Source organism: Platichthys flesus, chromosome 13 (assembly GCF_949316205.1).
Source record: "Platichthys flesus chromosome 13, fPlaFle2.1, whole genome shotgun sequence".
In the NCBI taxonomy this organism is placed as follows: domain Eukaryota; kingdom Metazoa; phylum Chordata; class Actinopteri; order Pleuronectiformes; family Pleuronectidae; genus Platichthys; species Platichthys flesus.
This window is the reverse complement of record NC_084957.1, coordinates 12,471,123-12,485,563: the sequence shown is the minus strand read 5'-3', so window position 1 is coordinate 12,485,563 and position 14,441 is coordinate 12,471,123. Positions and strand designations below refer to the sequence as shown.

The 14,441-nt window shown below is 41.9% G+C and overlaps 1 protein-coding gene across 1 annotated transcript; it reads left to right on the top strand.

Annotated features, from left to right (window-relative positions):
- The first annotated feature begins 4,278 nt into the window (after positions 1 to 4,278).
- On the top strand, positions 4,279 to 11,705 carry sp3a (sp3a transcription factor). Its single transcript, XM_062402676.1, has 6 exons — positions 4,279 to 4,477; positions 4,846 to 4,943; positions 6,372 to 7,560; positions 8,439 to 8,625; positions 8,723 to 8,919; positions 9,771 to 11,705. Exons 1-6 carry the CDS (start codon positions 4,471 to 4,473, stop codon positions 10,061 to 10,063), a joined length of 1,971 nt encoding a protein of 656 aa, XP_062258660.1. The 5' UTR covers positions 4,279 to 4,470; the 3' UTR covers positions 10,064 to 11,705.
- The last annotated feature ends 2,736 nt before the right edge of the window (positions 11,706 to 14,441 follow it).

The following is a 14,441-nucleotide window of genomic DNA, read 5'->3' as shown; positions in this document are numbered from 1 at the left end:
TGGAACAAAGGACGATTGACAAAATGTGCATCAAATAACATTAAGGCCTTCTTGTTAGCGTCAGCATTAACCGCTGATAATCAATTGGACAAATTCCACGAAGCGAATCAAGGAAGATATAACAACCAAGATTTACTCCCAGACAGTATCCTGTGTACAACAACAGGCTGTGTTCTAAGTGAAACCATACAAATCCTCTGCAGAGCACAATGTGGGCTTGAGACAAAACTGTTTTTGCATTCTTCTCAGGGTGTTGGTGGTGTTGGCCAACCTAGACCCTGCATAGAATATCATTCATCTGCTCTGTAGTCTTGAAGCTCGGGGACTGACGAGTTGCTCCCAGTGGTCTGAGTTGTGGCACATTTTGTTTTTCATAAAGCGACAGTAAATCTTCATAGAGTGAGTAATAAAGATCACTGGGCTTCCTCTCTATCCTGGTTTCACAGAGCACACACATGTGGACATGTAACCAGTGGTGAATAATAAAAAAAAAATTGGTATTTATAGAGACTAGAATGTGATATAGGTGGGTTGTGGAAGCAGTCTGACTGGTAAAGCCTCCCTGAGAAATAAAAGAAATCCAGGAATGTGACAGATTCTCAGTTGCCTCAAATGTTCTGTCGCCCCATCAATCAAGCGGTGCCACTGTGCCCCGAGGCAGACCGCAGTGGCATCAAACCAAGAAGGGCACAGAGCGGAAAGCTCACTTTAAAACAAACATGGACACTCTGTCATAAATCACATACACACACACACACACCAAAGGCCTTTTAGGAATAAAACAAGAGTTATGTGTGAGTTAAAACAAATAAACATATAAATAATTAGAGCACATTTCAGAGCAGTAACTGTGCTCAGGGGACTGCGTTGGGAAACTCAATGGTTCTTATAAATGTTCTGTATCATATTATTACAGAGTGGAAATGATCTCTATTTTGGATGACAATAGCCAAGTGTTGCCACGCTGTAATCATAACCATTGTGGGACTTGTCTGTCTGACATTTGTTCTATATACTGTACACAGAATAGACATGAAATCAATATAGATTCAGTAACAAACGTTCATGTATATGAGGGTTTATGCAACGTTTCTTTCTTGTCTGTGTTCTAGTGTCATGGTGAGACTGGGAGACTTTGATGTACTGGTTTCCCTGTCAGTGGTAAAAAATTGCTGATATAATGTCGCAAAATAATCCGCCGTAAACAGGAAAGAAAGAACTTCTCTAATGCAGTTCTAATTGCAGCAAAGATGTCTTATTGTGCCATTACAGTTTTACTTTAAATTTGCACATTTTATGTATAATTTGCAGAAATTGCAGCAAAACATGTTTTGGGCATTAAAGTAAATGTTTAAAGTTTCTTTACATCTGCCAGTACAGGAACAAATAAACAGGTAAATCAGCCATGTGATGTTAAAAAACAAATCCTATGCAACAGTCCTGCAATACAGGCTTATTTGACCATACTTAAATGAGATATATCGCATATAGCTCAGGATTCACTGTGCACTGCTATACACCGGGCAACATCTTTCATCGTTACATAGAAACTGTATCTTTGTAGTCTAGTTGTTTATGTGTGTATAGAAATTCAAATATTTTATAAAAATTATATTTGCATTACCCTTTTTTACCTCTTTGTATTATTTCTTGTTAAGTTACGTTTTTTTTCTTACTCTGAATTCTTTTGTTTCTATAATAAATATGAACTTCCACAGCAAAATCACTGTTTATATTATCTTTAATTTGTTGAAATGTGAAATAACACGTGAGACATGACAGAGCTACCTTTTAAAGGGGCAAACATGATGAAATGTTGTTTAATATGATGAAATAATATATACAGAGCAACAGGAAAAAAGTAAAAAATGTAATCAAATGCAAATGTAATAGATACATGTGAGTAAGAGAAGACATATTCCTGTGTATGTGTGTTTCTGTGTGTGTGTGCACAAACAAAGGAACCCAAAATGAATGAGAAGGGAGGAAACTTCCATGTTACTGCCTTTGAAACCCTCCCTTATGTGCAGCAGTTATAGTCTCAGCACCTCGGACAAAGAACAGTGTGGTGGTTCCTGTCGCGGCTGCCTCAGCGTCGCCTATTACACACATTTGATATTCCACACACACTTCTTCTCTATGTAGCACCAGTTTCAATTTTCTCTCACAGGTCCCATTTACAGTGTCCCACAAGGTGCCTCCAGCAGGGGCACTTTCTCTCCGTGGGGTCACTCTCTCTTGGACCAGCCATCATGAAAACAACTGTCAATATGTTAATCTGGAGTCGCTCAGTTACTCCTGTCAGCCTCCACATTTCTGCACTGTGTGCGACAACAATGACAACTCCCAGAAGATATTGGGAAAAGGCTTTTTTGCATTTAATAACAACGTCTTTTTCTTGTAATTCCTCATCCATTATTTCATGCAGATCTGTTATTAAGGCATATAATCTGTATCACATTTACAAACCATAATTTAAGCTAGACGGCCTGTGCATGCAGAGAGAAGGTCAAGGATGTGGCTGTTTACAGTTTTATCTATCACTGGATCCTTGTGTAGTCAAAGTCCCACTGGGTAATTGCTTCACAGACTCCTCTCATGAGGTGAATACAACACAATGTGGATACAGTCTCATTTCCCTTGTATGCAGCTGTGGCTGGAGACACTGTGGAAAATCACAGGCCTGAAGACAAACACCATGCCGCAGCGCCGTGTCTCGTGTAGGCCCCGGTGTCCTGCAAGTTTGTTTTGTTGTTGTTGCTTTTAGGGTTTCCGACTTTTCCCGTTAACTTGGAGGTCTTTGTAGAATCGTTGATATGTTTCCAAGGACTCTTGGAGTAAGACAGACACAGCTGCAAGGTTTTTCTGAAGCTGCTTCCATTGGCCTGTGTTTACCTGACACTTGGATTGACAGCAGAGTGATTGGAAATATCCACCATTCACTGCTGTGAGCTCCTGAGTGCACAGAAAGTGCTTTTGTAGTCTGGCTGTAATGGGCCAAGTTTGAATTGAAGGTTGAGAGAAATAGCCTCACCGCAGTCGCTCACTGTGAGGAACTGACACACAACAAATAATACTCAGAAGTGGGGTCCTGATAGCATCACAGCCACAGATCAGGTACAATAGGATGCAGGTTCTCATTTCAATGCACTTTCACAATGTCGTAATGTGCACAATCAGATGGAGGGGAAGAAATCCACACAAATGCAAACTCCGATTGTGTTTTGATTGTGTGTTTTTTGTTCAAGTTATCATCAGAAAAGACATCTTAAAAGTCAATAGCAGATCACGTTCTAATGCAGAAGTACAACACGCCACGGTTAGTTTTCAAAGACACAAGGCGACAAAGATAAATGGCATCGGGGAAGAATTCAGGTGCATCGTGAAGTCAGATTTTTATTTAAATGTGCAATTGATCCAGTACACTTCCTAAACCAAAAAATTGCAATTCCAAGATTTACAGGATTGATATGGAAGTATTTGGTTGCCTGGTATTTGATTGTGTTGCAAGTATTTGGTTGGTTTTGTAGTTGGAACACATTTTCTATTGGCCATTTGCTTTGTCTATCAACATGTGTTTTCTAAGTTGCAGTACGTTAGGCTCTCATAGTTACCATATTTAGGTACTTTGGGAACTTTTGTAGTTGTGTGCAATATGTTATCATTGCATACGTGCAATATTTGATCAAGGCTGAGTGTGTGCAATACTTTGCCAACATTGCAATACATGCAAAAGAGTATATTAAAGTAATGAAAACTTTATTTTTATTTGCAGGAATCCCTGGCAGAAGAGATACGGTCTCTCTGTGAGACCTTTCTGCTTAAATAAGGGATGAATAAATAAAAAAGAAAAACGTACATGGTGTAATGAGTTGACAAGGTTTATTGTAAATGTTAAAGGTGTGAGGTGATATAAAACTCATGGAGAGAGTCATCATGTAACAGCTTGACTAGCAAGTTTTGGTCTTTAGGTAAATACTGATGATTCTCCAGTGTTTCGTTAATGTAACTGCAACTCTGAGTCTTCAAGATAACTTTTCTACATCTTTTATTTGACACACTTCAGCGGCTGCATGTCACCTGTTCCCTGCACAGCTTCACCGATAAACCTGCAAACAGCCCAACTCCGATCCGCGATACTGTACAAACTAACAATGCATAATAAACAGGAAGAGGCCCACAAAAGATGAGTGGCGCGTCGGGGGACCAATCGCGACTCGGCGTGCTGAGCGAGCAACCAATCGGCTCGACGAAGAACGGCGGGACTTCCTGTGCGTGACGCATACGCTGCTGGTCAACAGCGCAGGCCCCACCCTTTGTGTTCCCCCCTCACCTTCCGTCAATCAAAATACAAAGAAATCTTGACAGTTATCACCTGATTTTTGTACGCGCATGCTTTCGATATAATCCGCCGATCATGTCCGGTGGCTTGTGACTGTCAGGACTCTCCGGTTCACGACGAGTCACGCGATGACTGGTATGTAACATCTGTCTCAATCCTCGGAAGCTAACAGGCTATCAGGCTAAGAGGCATCCTCCGGTTACATTAGCTCGCTAGCAGGGGATGTCTGTCGGGGATCATGCTAATCACCGCCGGGGTAAAGTAGCTTTAGCAGCTAGCTAGCTTAGCTCGGCTATCGTCAAAAGTCAGGTCGTCTGAATCCAGTCGACCCCGCACTGTTGTTTCCTGCACGGAGCTTCGTAGCATTAGTTGTAACCATGTTGTTAGCTTGTACAGCGATGCTATTATAGCCCAGCATATGTTTTGCGTGTGTGTGTGTGGTGTGTGTAGCTAGCATTAGCTTCGGCTAACACTGCCTAACCTAAATGCATTTTACCACACAGCACCAGAACAGCCATTGAAACCAGAAGAGATGGCTGCCATGGAGGTGGACAGCAGTCACGGCGACTTTCTGTCGCAGGAGGACGGCAGGGGCGGCCAGGTAATGCGTCTCTCTCCCGGGGGGGGCTAACACTCATTATGTCGCTGCTGCGTTGTCAGTAGCTGAACGGCGCTAAGTGGAGTTCACACATTTCAAACTTTGGGAGGTGGGAATTGTCTCAGGAAACGCTTCGTCTCAGGCAGCGCCGAGAATCCCGCCTCCTACGCTGGGGTGGAAGTGACAGGCCAGTTACAGACACCACCGCCAGGCTGCTAACCCCTGGGTTGCTGCCTGCGGGGCTCGAACACAGGACGAGGAAGTCCCTCCACAACTTTAACTCTCTAGCAGCGAATCACCACTCTCTGTGTGGCCGCCCACTCCCTCTTCCTTTTAAAATAGGCCGTCCCCCCTTGACCTGCTGGCGACCACCTGCACTAGGGATGAGTCCTAGGCTTGGGTCACCTTGTGCTGATGCTGCTGAGGTGAACCTTTCACCCACAGCAGAGCCAGGCTGAGCTTGCTCCTGCTTCCATGGAATTGCATCCTCTGTAATTTGACTTTGACACAAGAAAACGTGTCATTGCTACAGCTGGAATATGTTTACAAATTTAATTATTCTAACTGACCAAGTAAGGACACCTACATCCATCTGGTCGCATGGCAGGCTCCTTAAAGGGATGGAGGGGTGGGTGAAGTGTAAGAGTTTTAGGGGTGAACAGTGTTGCAGCCAAATTTAATACAATTGCAGTAAGACGTGATGATTCTTCAGGCCCAAAAATGCCTCCATATTGCTTTTGTGGTGTTATCCAAGGAACTGGCATTCAAATTCGACTATTATAAGACTATTAAAACTGAATTATCAAAGAAAAGAATGGCAGTGTAGAGTACAGAAGGAAACTCTGAGATTGAAATCACCTGTTAAATACAAACCATGGTGTGTTTACCCAGTTTTTTTGCTTAAATTAGACCAATAAAAAAACTGTGCCTACAAAAACTTAAACAAATATCAAACAAATGCTTGAGATGATTTAAAAAAATTTGGCGATGTCAACCGGAGAAGATAAATGGAACATTTAGGTATGTGTTGGCATGAGCCACGGCAGGCCATAACATTTTCCCTGTGTGTGTCTGTGTGTAGCAGTGATGATGCACATCAGCACAACAAACTAATGATGTTGTCTGATGAATGAGCTGCTACTGTCAGACCTCAGTAGTAACTTCAGGTTTACAAATCTTTATTTGTCATGATTTGTAATCAAACTTAGACTGAATAACATTTTACTCAAATTTTTGCTTTCCAATATTTCTGGTACTAATTTTGTGAAATGCATGCATCATTATTTATCTTCCACAATATTAAGCCATGTGTGCAGGCTATAACTAGGCTGTAACTTTCTTTATCTATTTAGATTACATCAGGGGCTTGATCTTGTTTTTTATTTATGTGTGAACTATTTTCTTAAGCAAACCTCTGATTCCCCTTCTCAGCTCACTGGGACTGACACATGGGAGGTGTTGACACCCACAACAAAGGATGAATCTGGGATGATCCAAATCCAAAGTCAAGGAATATTAACATCAAACGGACAGTATGTTCTTCCTCTTCAAAACCTACAAAGTCAGCCAATCTTTGTGACATCGGGAACGGCCTCCTCCAATGCCAACGCAGTGCCTAACATTCAGTACCAAGTAATTCCTCAGATTCAGACCGCAGACGGACAGCTGAGCTTCTCCACATCAAGCATGACTCAGGATGCCACGGGGCAGATTCAGATCCTGCCTGATGGTAGCCAGAGTCTCAGTGTGACATCAACTGCAAACATCCTTAATAACAACCAGAACCTCATCTCACAGACTGGTAATGTCCAGCAGATCCAGGGGGTTTCTATTGGCAGCTCCACCTTCAACAACCAGGGTCAGGTTGTTACTAATGTGCCTATGGGTTTGCCCGGGAATATCACTTTTGTTCCTATTAACAGCGTGGACTTGGAATCCCTGGGCCTGTCTGGAGCTCAAACTATAGCAACAGGGGTCACTGCTGATGGCCAGTTAATTATGACAAGTCAGCCTGTGGATGGCTCCGAGAGTCAGGTGAAGGCAGATGTTCAACTCACACAGACGATACCAGTCAGTGACTCAAATGCAAATCCTGACCTTTATGTGCCAACGTCTTCCTCTGAGCTCCACATTTCAGTAAATGAATCGGGTCAGCTGACACAGGATTCGTCATCGTCGTCAGTGGCTAATGAACAGGCCGACTCGGGCTCTGGCTACATCCAACAAAACAATGAGCAGAGCATCCAGGTGTCCTCAGCCACACCCATCCTCCAGCTGCAGCAGGTGCCTGTTCAGACCACCAACGGTCAGGTGATGCAGACAGGGGGACAGGGTCTGCAGAACGTCCAGCTGATCAACCCGGGAACCTTCATCATCCAAGCCCAGACGGTCACGGCATCGGGTCAGATACAGTGGCAGACCTTTCAGGTGCAAGGAGTGCAGAACCTGCAGAACCTCCAGCTGCCGACCACACCCCCCCAGCAGATTACCCTGGCCCCTGTCCAGACCCTGTCGCTGGGGTCCGGTCAGGTCAGCATCAACACAGGCCAGATCCCCAACCTGCAGACAGTGACGGTCAACTCGATGGCCCAACAGGAGGGAGACACAGACACCATGGGAGGTAGGGCAGCTCTTTGTTATTATACAAACATTATTATCTCACGTGAGTGAGTACAATACAAACTGGGCTTGACTGACGTATCCACAACTGACCTGTTGGTGTTGATGCTCCTGGTAAGGTGGGACCAATTAGACCTTTATTATTATTATTAGCACATGGAGTCAAATGACCGCACATCATTTGTTTAAAAAAAATTCTGTCACTTTCACATCTCTCTGAAATGTCTGTCTCTATATTCTCCTACGTACTGAATTATTGCATCAATACTATGAAAGTGAATGGATTTTTCTTTGTGTTGCTCAAAACACACGATCCACAGTAACACTTGTCTACGCTGCTACATCCAGTGTATTTTTCTTTGTGATATCTTTAGTTTGTGCTGCCTCCCTGTCATGACTCAATAAGACACTTGGACAGAGAAAGGGAGTTTTAATGTTGTTAATCAGAACTGTGTATTCTATAGTTTAGTCTATAAAATCGTGATGAAGGCAAATCAACAGCTGCTTAATGAAAACAAAAAAATTAAAATGTAGAGTTTGAATCACGTGTGGAGTTTTCATTGTTAACATAGTTTATATTTAATGTATACATTTAAATAAGCATGTGTTGTGCTCTGACACAATGCATTGTGTTAATGCTGGTGTGAAAACATTGTTGTGAATTTTTTTAATTGTTGCAAAGGTTATTTACTATTAAAATAAGCGATGACACTGATGTATTTTCTGTCAATCAACTAATATTTTATCGCTGTGTTTAATATGGCTACTGGGCAATTTGCCACCATGCTGTCAGCAAAGCACAATCGTAAAATACCTCTCTGGATTTTGTTGTGTTATTACCAGAGCTAGTGTTGACATTAACGCACACATTCATTTCAGACATTCAGATAAAGGAAGAGCCCGACTCTGGAGAGTGGCAGCTGAGCACGGACTCCACCCTGAACACGAGCGATCTGTCCCACCTGCGCGTCAGGCTGGTGGATGACGATGATCAGTTGGGTCAGGAGGGCAAGAGGCTGCGCCGGGTGGCGTGTACTTGCCCCAACTGTAAAGAGTCAGGTGGCAGGTTAGTAATCTTGTGTGTCGTTTGGGTGTCGTGGCTGCCTCTGCAGGGGGAAAGAAAGCATGTCGGGAGCCTAACTGTCGATGCATGTGTTTCTCAGGGGATCCAGCACGGGGAAAAAGAAGCAGCACATCTGCCACATCGCAGGCTGTGGGAAAGTATACGGGAAGACATCGCACCTGCGAGCCCACCTGCGCTGGCATTCAGGGGAGCGACCTTTTGTTTGCAGCTGGATGTTCTGTGGGAAGAGGTTCACACGCAGCGACGAGCTGCAGAGACACAGGAGAACACACACAGGTGCCCTTTTTTGGATCCCTTAGTGTTTGCACATCAGGAAAACATCAGTGTAATGTTCTTGTTTTTGCTCTTCAAAATGTGAGTCACACAAGAAATAACAGCATTTTCCCTCCACCCCGAATTGATATGTAAAATGTCAGGTTAGGAATGAAGACCACTGTGGAAACAGATCCAGATTTTACAGTGTTGATAGTAATTTTCCAGTTCAGAATGTTTTAACAGTTTATGCAGCACCATCATTTACAAGATTTGTTAACGGATTATGTAACAAACATTTCAAGAGATGCTAGTAATGAGCTGTGGCTTTTATATTCATCCCATGGTTCTTTATTGAGTGTGGACTCAGCCTCTCATCGGCTCGCCTGCTCTGTTTTGAATTTTATAGAATGTTCCTTTGTAATTACAATTGTTCACATGGGGTGAAATGCACCAGTTTATTTGCTGGTTTTGAGGGAACAGGTTGGCACTCAACTATGAATGACACAATAATAATAATTATCCCAATATAATTTCCATCAATTGCAACAAAACAGAAGTCTAAAATATGGATTCAATGCTGATGCATTGTTCAAACAAAGTGAGGAGGTATAACACATGATTGATCTACCTATTTAATGCAGGGATTAAAATGTGGCTGTACACACAATAATAATCTATTATTTCTATTAGCTCTGCCTTTCATTTTCATTGAAATAATTCATAAATCAAAAAACTGAACTTCTGTGCCACAGTCTTAGACTTTAATCCCTTCCTTAAAAACATTTCCTCCAGACAGATGACAGGTTTGACCCTCTCCAAATGTATTCTCCACCAAACGATTTACCCTTCAAACTGTATTTTCTCTCTGGCAGGAGAGAAGAAGTTTGTCTGCCCAGAATGTTCCAAGCGCTTCATGCGGAGCGACCACCTGGCGAAGCACATTAAAACTCATCAGAACAAAAAAGGCGTGAACTCTGGCAGCGCCGTGGTGGCCTCGATGGAATCCCCGGGGTCCTCGGACAGTATCATCACCACGGCGGGCGGGACCACCCTCATCCTCACCAACATCCAGCAGGGCTCCAACGCCGCCCAGGACATCCTGGCCAATGCAGAGATCCCGCTCCAGCTCGTCACCACAGTAGCGGCCAGTGAAGTCATGGAGTGATTTCAACTCCACTTATGAACTCGTGCAAACTCCATCATACTGTATACGCCTACCTGCGTTTTTATTCAAGTTTTCGAAGGAAGCTGAAATTATAAATATATATATACATATATATATTTTAACACGAAAATAGTCCGACCATGTCCGTACTCAGTTTCTAATGAGGAAAAACTAGTATTTGAGACTAAAAGAAGGTGGAAAAAACATTGCAGTAAACACACAAAGAAATGCCTTATTTTGTACAATATTGTGTAGTTGCAAATGTAGGATGCCATTATGTTTTGAATCTACTAATATGTTAATGGTTTTTTTCATGACAAATTATTGGTAAGTTGATCAATTGTCTCCTCTGCCTTTTTGCTGGTGGTTTGTTCTGATGAGGTAAAGTATGTTCCACATTGCTCTCAGTAAAGACTCGATCCCCCCACAGAGAGCCTTTTATCCAGCTCAAGTCATGTTATTGCTTATGTCCTCGCAAATCTCTTAATGTAACATGTTTTATTTTCACTGTCCTCTTTTACAGTCAGTCTGCTTGCACATTAGTGAACCTCCTTCCTGCGTTTATTTTTAAAGAGACAAACTCTTCACACAGACGACATTGCAGGTGAAAATGAAAAACAATCATTTTTTTGTATTGTAATTCCTCTTGAACATAAAATGTTGATATGATATATACGTCATTTGCTTATTAAATATTTTGACCGAACCACTATTTATATCAGGCTTTACACAGAAAAATGCATTTGTGATATTCAAAGTTGAAATCTTTCCTACGGTTCCATTATATGTAATTGAAATGTGTTTTCCTTCAATGGGAGGATTTCAAAACGAGAAGAAGAAAAAAAATTGTTATATGAAGAGAAAAAAGCCATTTTTTGAAGGTAATTGCCAAAATTTGACTACAAACTCAGGGTGACTTGTGACTGTGTGATACGAGTAGAGTTCATCACCCCTCGGGCTTCTTGGACAATGATGGTGTTGAGGTAATCAGATGGACCAAAGGCTGAGGTGAATTAAGCTGTCACCACGTTACCTGTGCTTGTTAAATCTCACCGTCGTTTTCTTTTTTTTGTAACAATAAGGACGACCCCCTGTTATGGAAACAGAATTCTTCAGCAGTATCTTGCTCCATCACTTCTCTATTATGCATTTGGGGGAAACAATCAGTGTATTACTTAAAGCGGTACTCTTTCTATTAACAGCACTGTTCATCTTGTTTGTTGATAATCCTTTTTTTTTGTTTATGAAAAATATGTTTTGTATACTTCCCAAGAAACCACTTTATATCAATCGTCAGTACTATTGTTTCTTTCTTTGTTGATACTCATGGTTAATTTGATGTTGCATTGTCCTGTTCCATATTGTTATTATTTCTGTTGTTTAACCCCTAAACTGTTGAAAAGTGAACGTCACATGAGGATAATTGTGTATTTTCTTTAAATCCAACCGGTTGCCACATGGTCTTTTTCAGGAGATTACACTTGAGCCTTTAAGTCAGATAGCACAGAAGGCAAGATGCTGTAGAAACACTCAAACATCATCTTCCTGTTATGTACTAAACACTGAAGTTTTATCTTCAATCCAATCTTCTGTATAAATATGTCAATATAACATCAATATAAACTCTTCTGTCACACTTGAATTTCCCTTGGATTTTTGCTTTATTTAAAAATGCTCTTTTTACATTTGTCTCGCTTGTACCATGTCTGTGGTATATTGTCTAAATGACAATATACATCCAGTTTTCGTTTTTCCTTGCATTTGAAATGTCTTGTTTCTCGTGTCGTGTCATATCATCAAGCCAGGCACTGCGTTCTCCACCCCCCCCACCCCAAAGGGTTTACACTGGGCCAGTAGTCCAGTAGATGTCACTGCAGCCAAGGGAGCAGGACGCGACGTGTGTTTGACCCCTCGACCTTCCCCTGGTGTTGTGTTCCCGGGATGGAGACAGAAGTCACCGGGGCCAAAAGGAGGTGTGGACCCTCGATTAACCACGAGTTAATGTCACACGGAAATGTCAGGAACATATTCTGCCGCCCGGGAACAAAGTAGTGCCTCATGACTTTGAACCAACCCAGCAGAGGTAACACCTCATTCTGTCTGACCTGGATTCATGTACGTTTGAGGGGAACAGAAGGAAATGCTTTTTAAATGAATTGCTGCATCTTGTTTCTTAAACACAAAGTTTAATGTCCTTAAAGGATAAAAATAGAACTTGTTTTATATTTTTGGGTAAATGAAGCTGATATCTCAGCAGCACATAAGAGCTGTATCACTTTACCTCTTTACACTAAATGGGACATTTACCTAATTAGGTAATCAGTAATATGAGGTTCAAACAGCAGCACGAGAGAGAGGAAATGTCTCTCAGCCTTCACCTGGTTTCAGTGCCAGCATGTGAACATAATTAAAATGATAGTCAATGAAAAGCTTTATCTGGTAAATCAGAGTGAAGAGCACATGCTTTTTGAGTCTTTGTCGGTTTGCTGAAAACGATCGAGGACATGTGGTCTGTGCCGTTAAAAAAAGGACTCGTCCTTTCTGTCGTTCCTTTCATTTGCATAATTTAATGAATCCAATTCATTGTAATGCAATACCAAGTGCAGCAGGAACATAGAATGACAGTTTGAGTTAATGAAATGTGTTAACGGTATCATCATTTACTTGTATGTTAATTAGTCCAATTAATTTCCCCCTGCTCGGTAATCTGAATATTGTAATAATCTTTGCTTCCCTGCAGGAATGAAATGATACACACACCTCCGGGGCCGTCTGCAACCAGAGCCGTGGGTTTTCCACTTGTGTGGCAGATTTGAGTGAGTGCACGGAAATGTTTTCAAACGTGAGATCTAGGAATATTTGTTTTTTTAAACATTTCCAATGTCCAATTTTTCTTTATTTTATGACATTCCTTGAGCTTATATGATGCAAATCACACCCACTGCTGGGAGTGCGCCGAGGAGCTGAGGGCGAGTGTCTGGTGTCAGTGGCAGGATAACTTTGTCTTGCTTGACAAAGTGCCATCACCTCATAGCAGGAGGCATGTGTCTCCTGGCCTCTGCAGATAAAAGCTGCCATCGGTGGGCGACCCTCCCCGGCAGCTCAGCAGGTTTAAAAAAGGAGGAAGAGAGAAATGGTGCGGCTGCCGAGCGTGACTCTGTGCACTCTGTCCTCTCAGATGACCGCCCGGACTGCAAGTCAACTCTTTCGCACTTCTCTTCTATGTTCTCACATGTTGATGCCATTATTAGATTAAGATGAGCAGAGGCTACATTAATGTCAGCGTCGGTTTATAATTGTTAAATTAAAAGAAATACACAGAAAGTAAAGCTTCCTGTGGATTTGATTTGCACGTCTTTGCAGCACAGCCTCTGTTCTTCTCCATCACTTATGTGGTTTGAACATAATGTGGCACAAATTCTTCTAACGGACAATGCCACACAATTTGACTTGAGCAAAGGGAAGATTCTTATTTTCAGTCACGTGGCCTTAAAATTGTGTTTTTGTCAACGACAGGTAGCGATTTGAACATTTCTTATACTACAAGTTGTTTTGTACTAAATAGCTTCGGTTCTTCTGGCTCAGTTTGAATAGCCGTGTAATTGTACACGGTGCTCAACTTCTCTTCCAATTCATGTGCAAAATGCATAAATACAATAACTCTGCAGAGGCAGAGGAACACTATAATCATGCAATAACATTTCTGAGTGTATGTATGATAGAATCCCAAAATGCTATTTGGATTATGGTTCTTAACCATTGGGAGGTAATGTGAACCGCGGGCAGAAATGACTTATTGCATTATACTGTCCCAAATATACAAACTACTTCAGGGAGCGGGCTGCTTCTTCCCTATCTCTGCCCAATTTTAACTGTTTTCCTCCGTTGTTGAAGGATAGGCCTGCAATTTTGCAAAATGACTATTATTTGCCTTTCTCGAGGAATCAACAACTTGAAAGTACAGTGCAATGAATTGTTGTGGTTCTGCAGCTGCATTCATTTACAATGTGTCTTTTCTGTGAAACATCTCACAGGCTTTAGAGCACGACGCCTGTATTTCGTTTTCCTTTTGGATACAAACTGCCGGGCTCCTCATAAGTGAAAAGCTCTTACCTCCCTGCTTAATATTGTGTTTGCTGCAGGGAACTAATGGTGTTTTTTTTCTGATAAGCCATAAGAACATTTCAAACTACATTTATAAAAAAAGAGTGGCTTGTGATTCCACATTCCTGACACATTCTTGCCCTTGATCAACTACAGAAGGCAGACAATAGCTTAGATCATTTTCCCCAGGCAAGGAAACACAGCATGGATCAACTCAATAACCTGATATTCCCTGTCTACTGAATGTGGCCAATTTAGCAAAGGTCAGCGCCTT

What these genes read in the sequence shown, in the direction of transcription:
- sp3a (XM_062402676.1), top strand. An exon ending in AGGACGGCAGGGGCGGCCAG is followed by an intron (nt 4,944 to 6,371) that starts GTAATGCGTCTC and finishes TCCCCTTCTCAG; the next exon opens with CTCACTGGGACTGACACATG. An exon ending in TGTAAAGAGTCAGGTGGCAG is followed by an intron (nt 8,626 to 8,722) that starts GTTAGTAATCTT and finishes TGTGTTTCTCAG; the next exon opens with GGGATCCAGCACGGGGAAAA.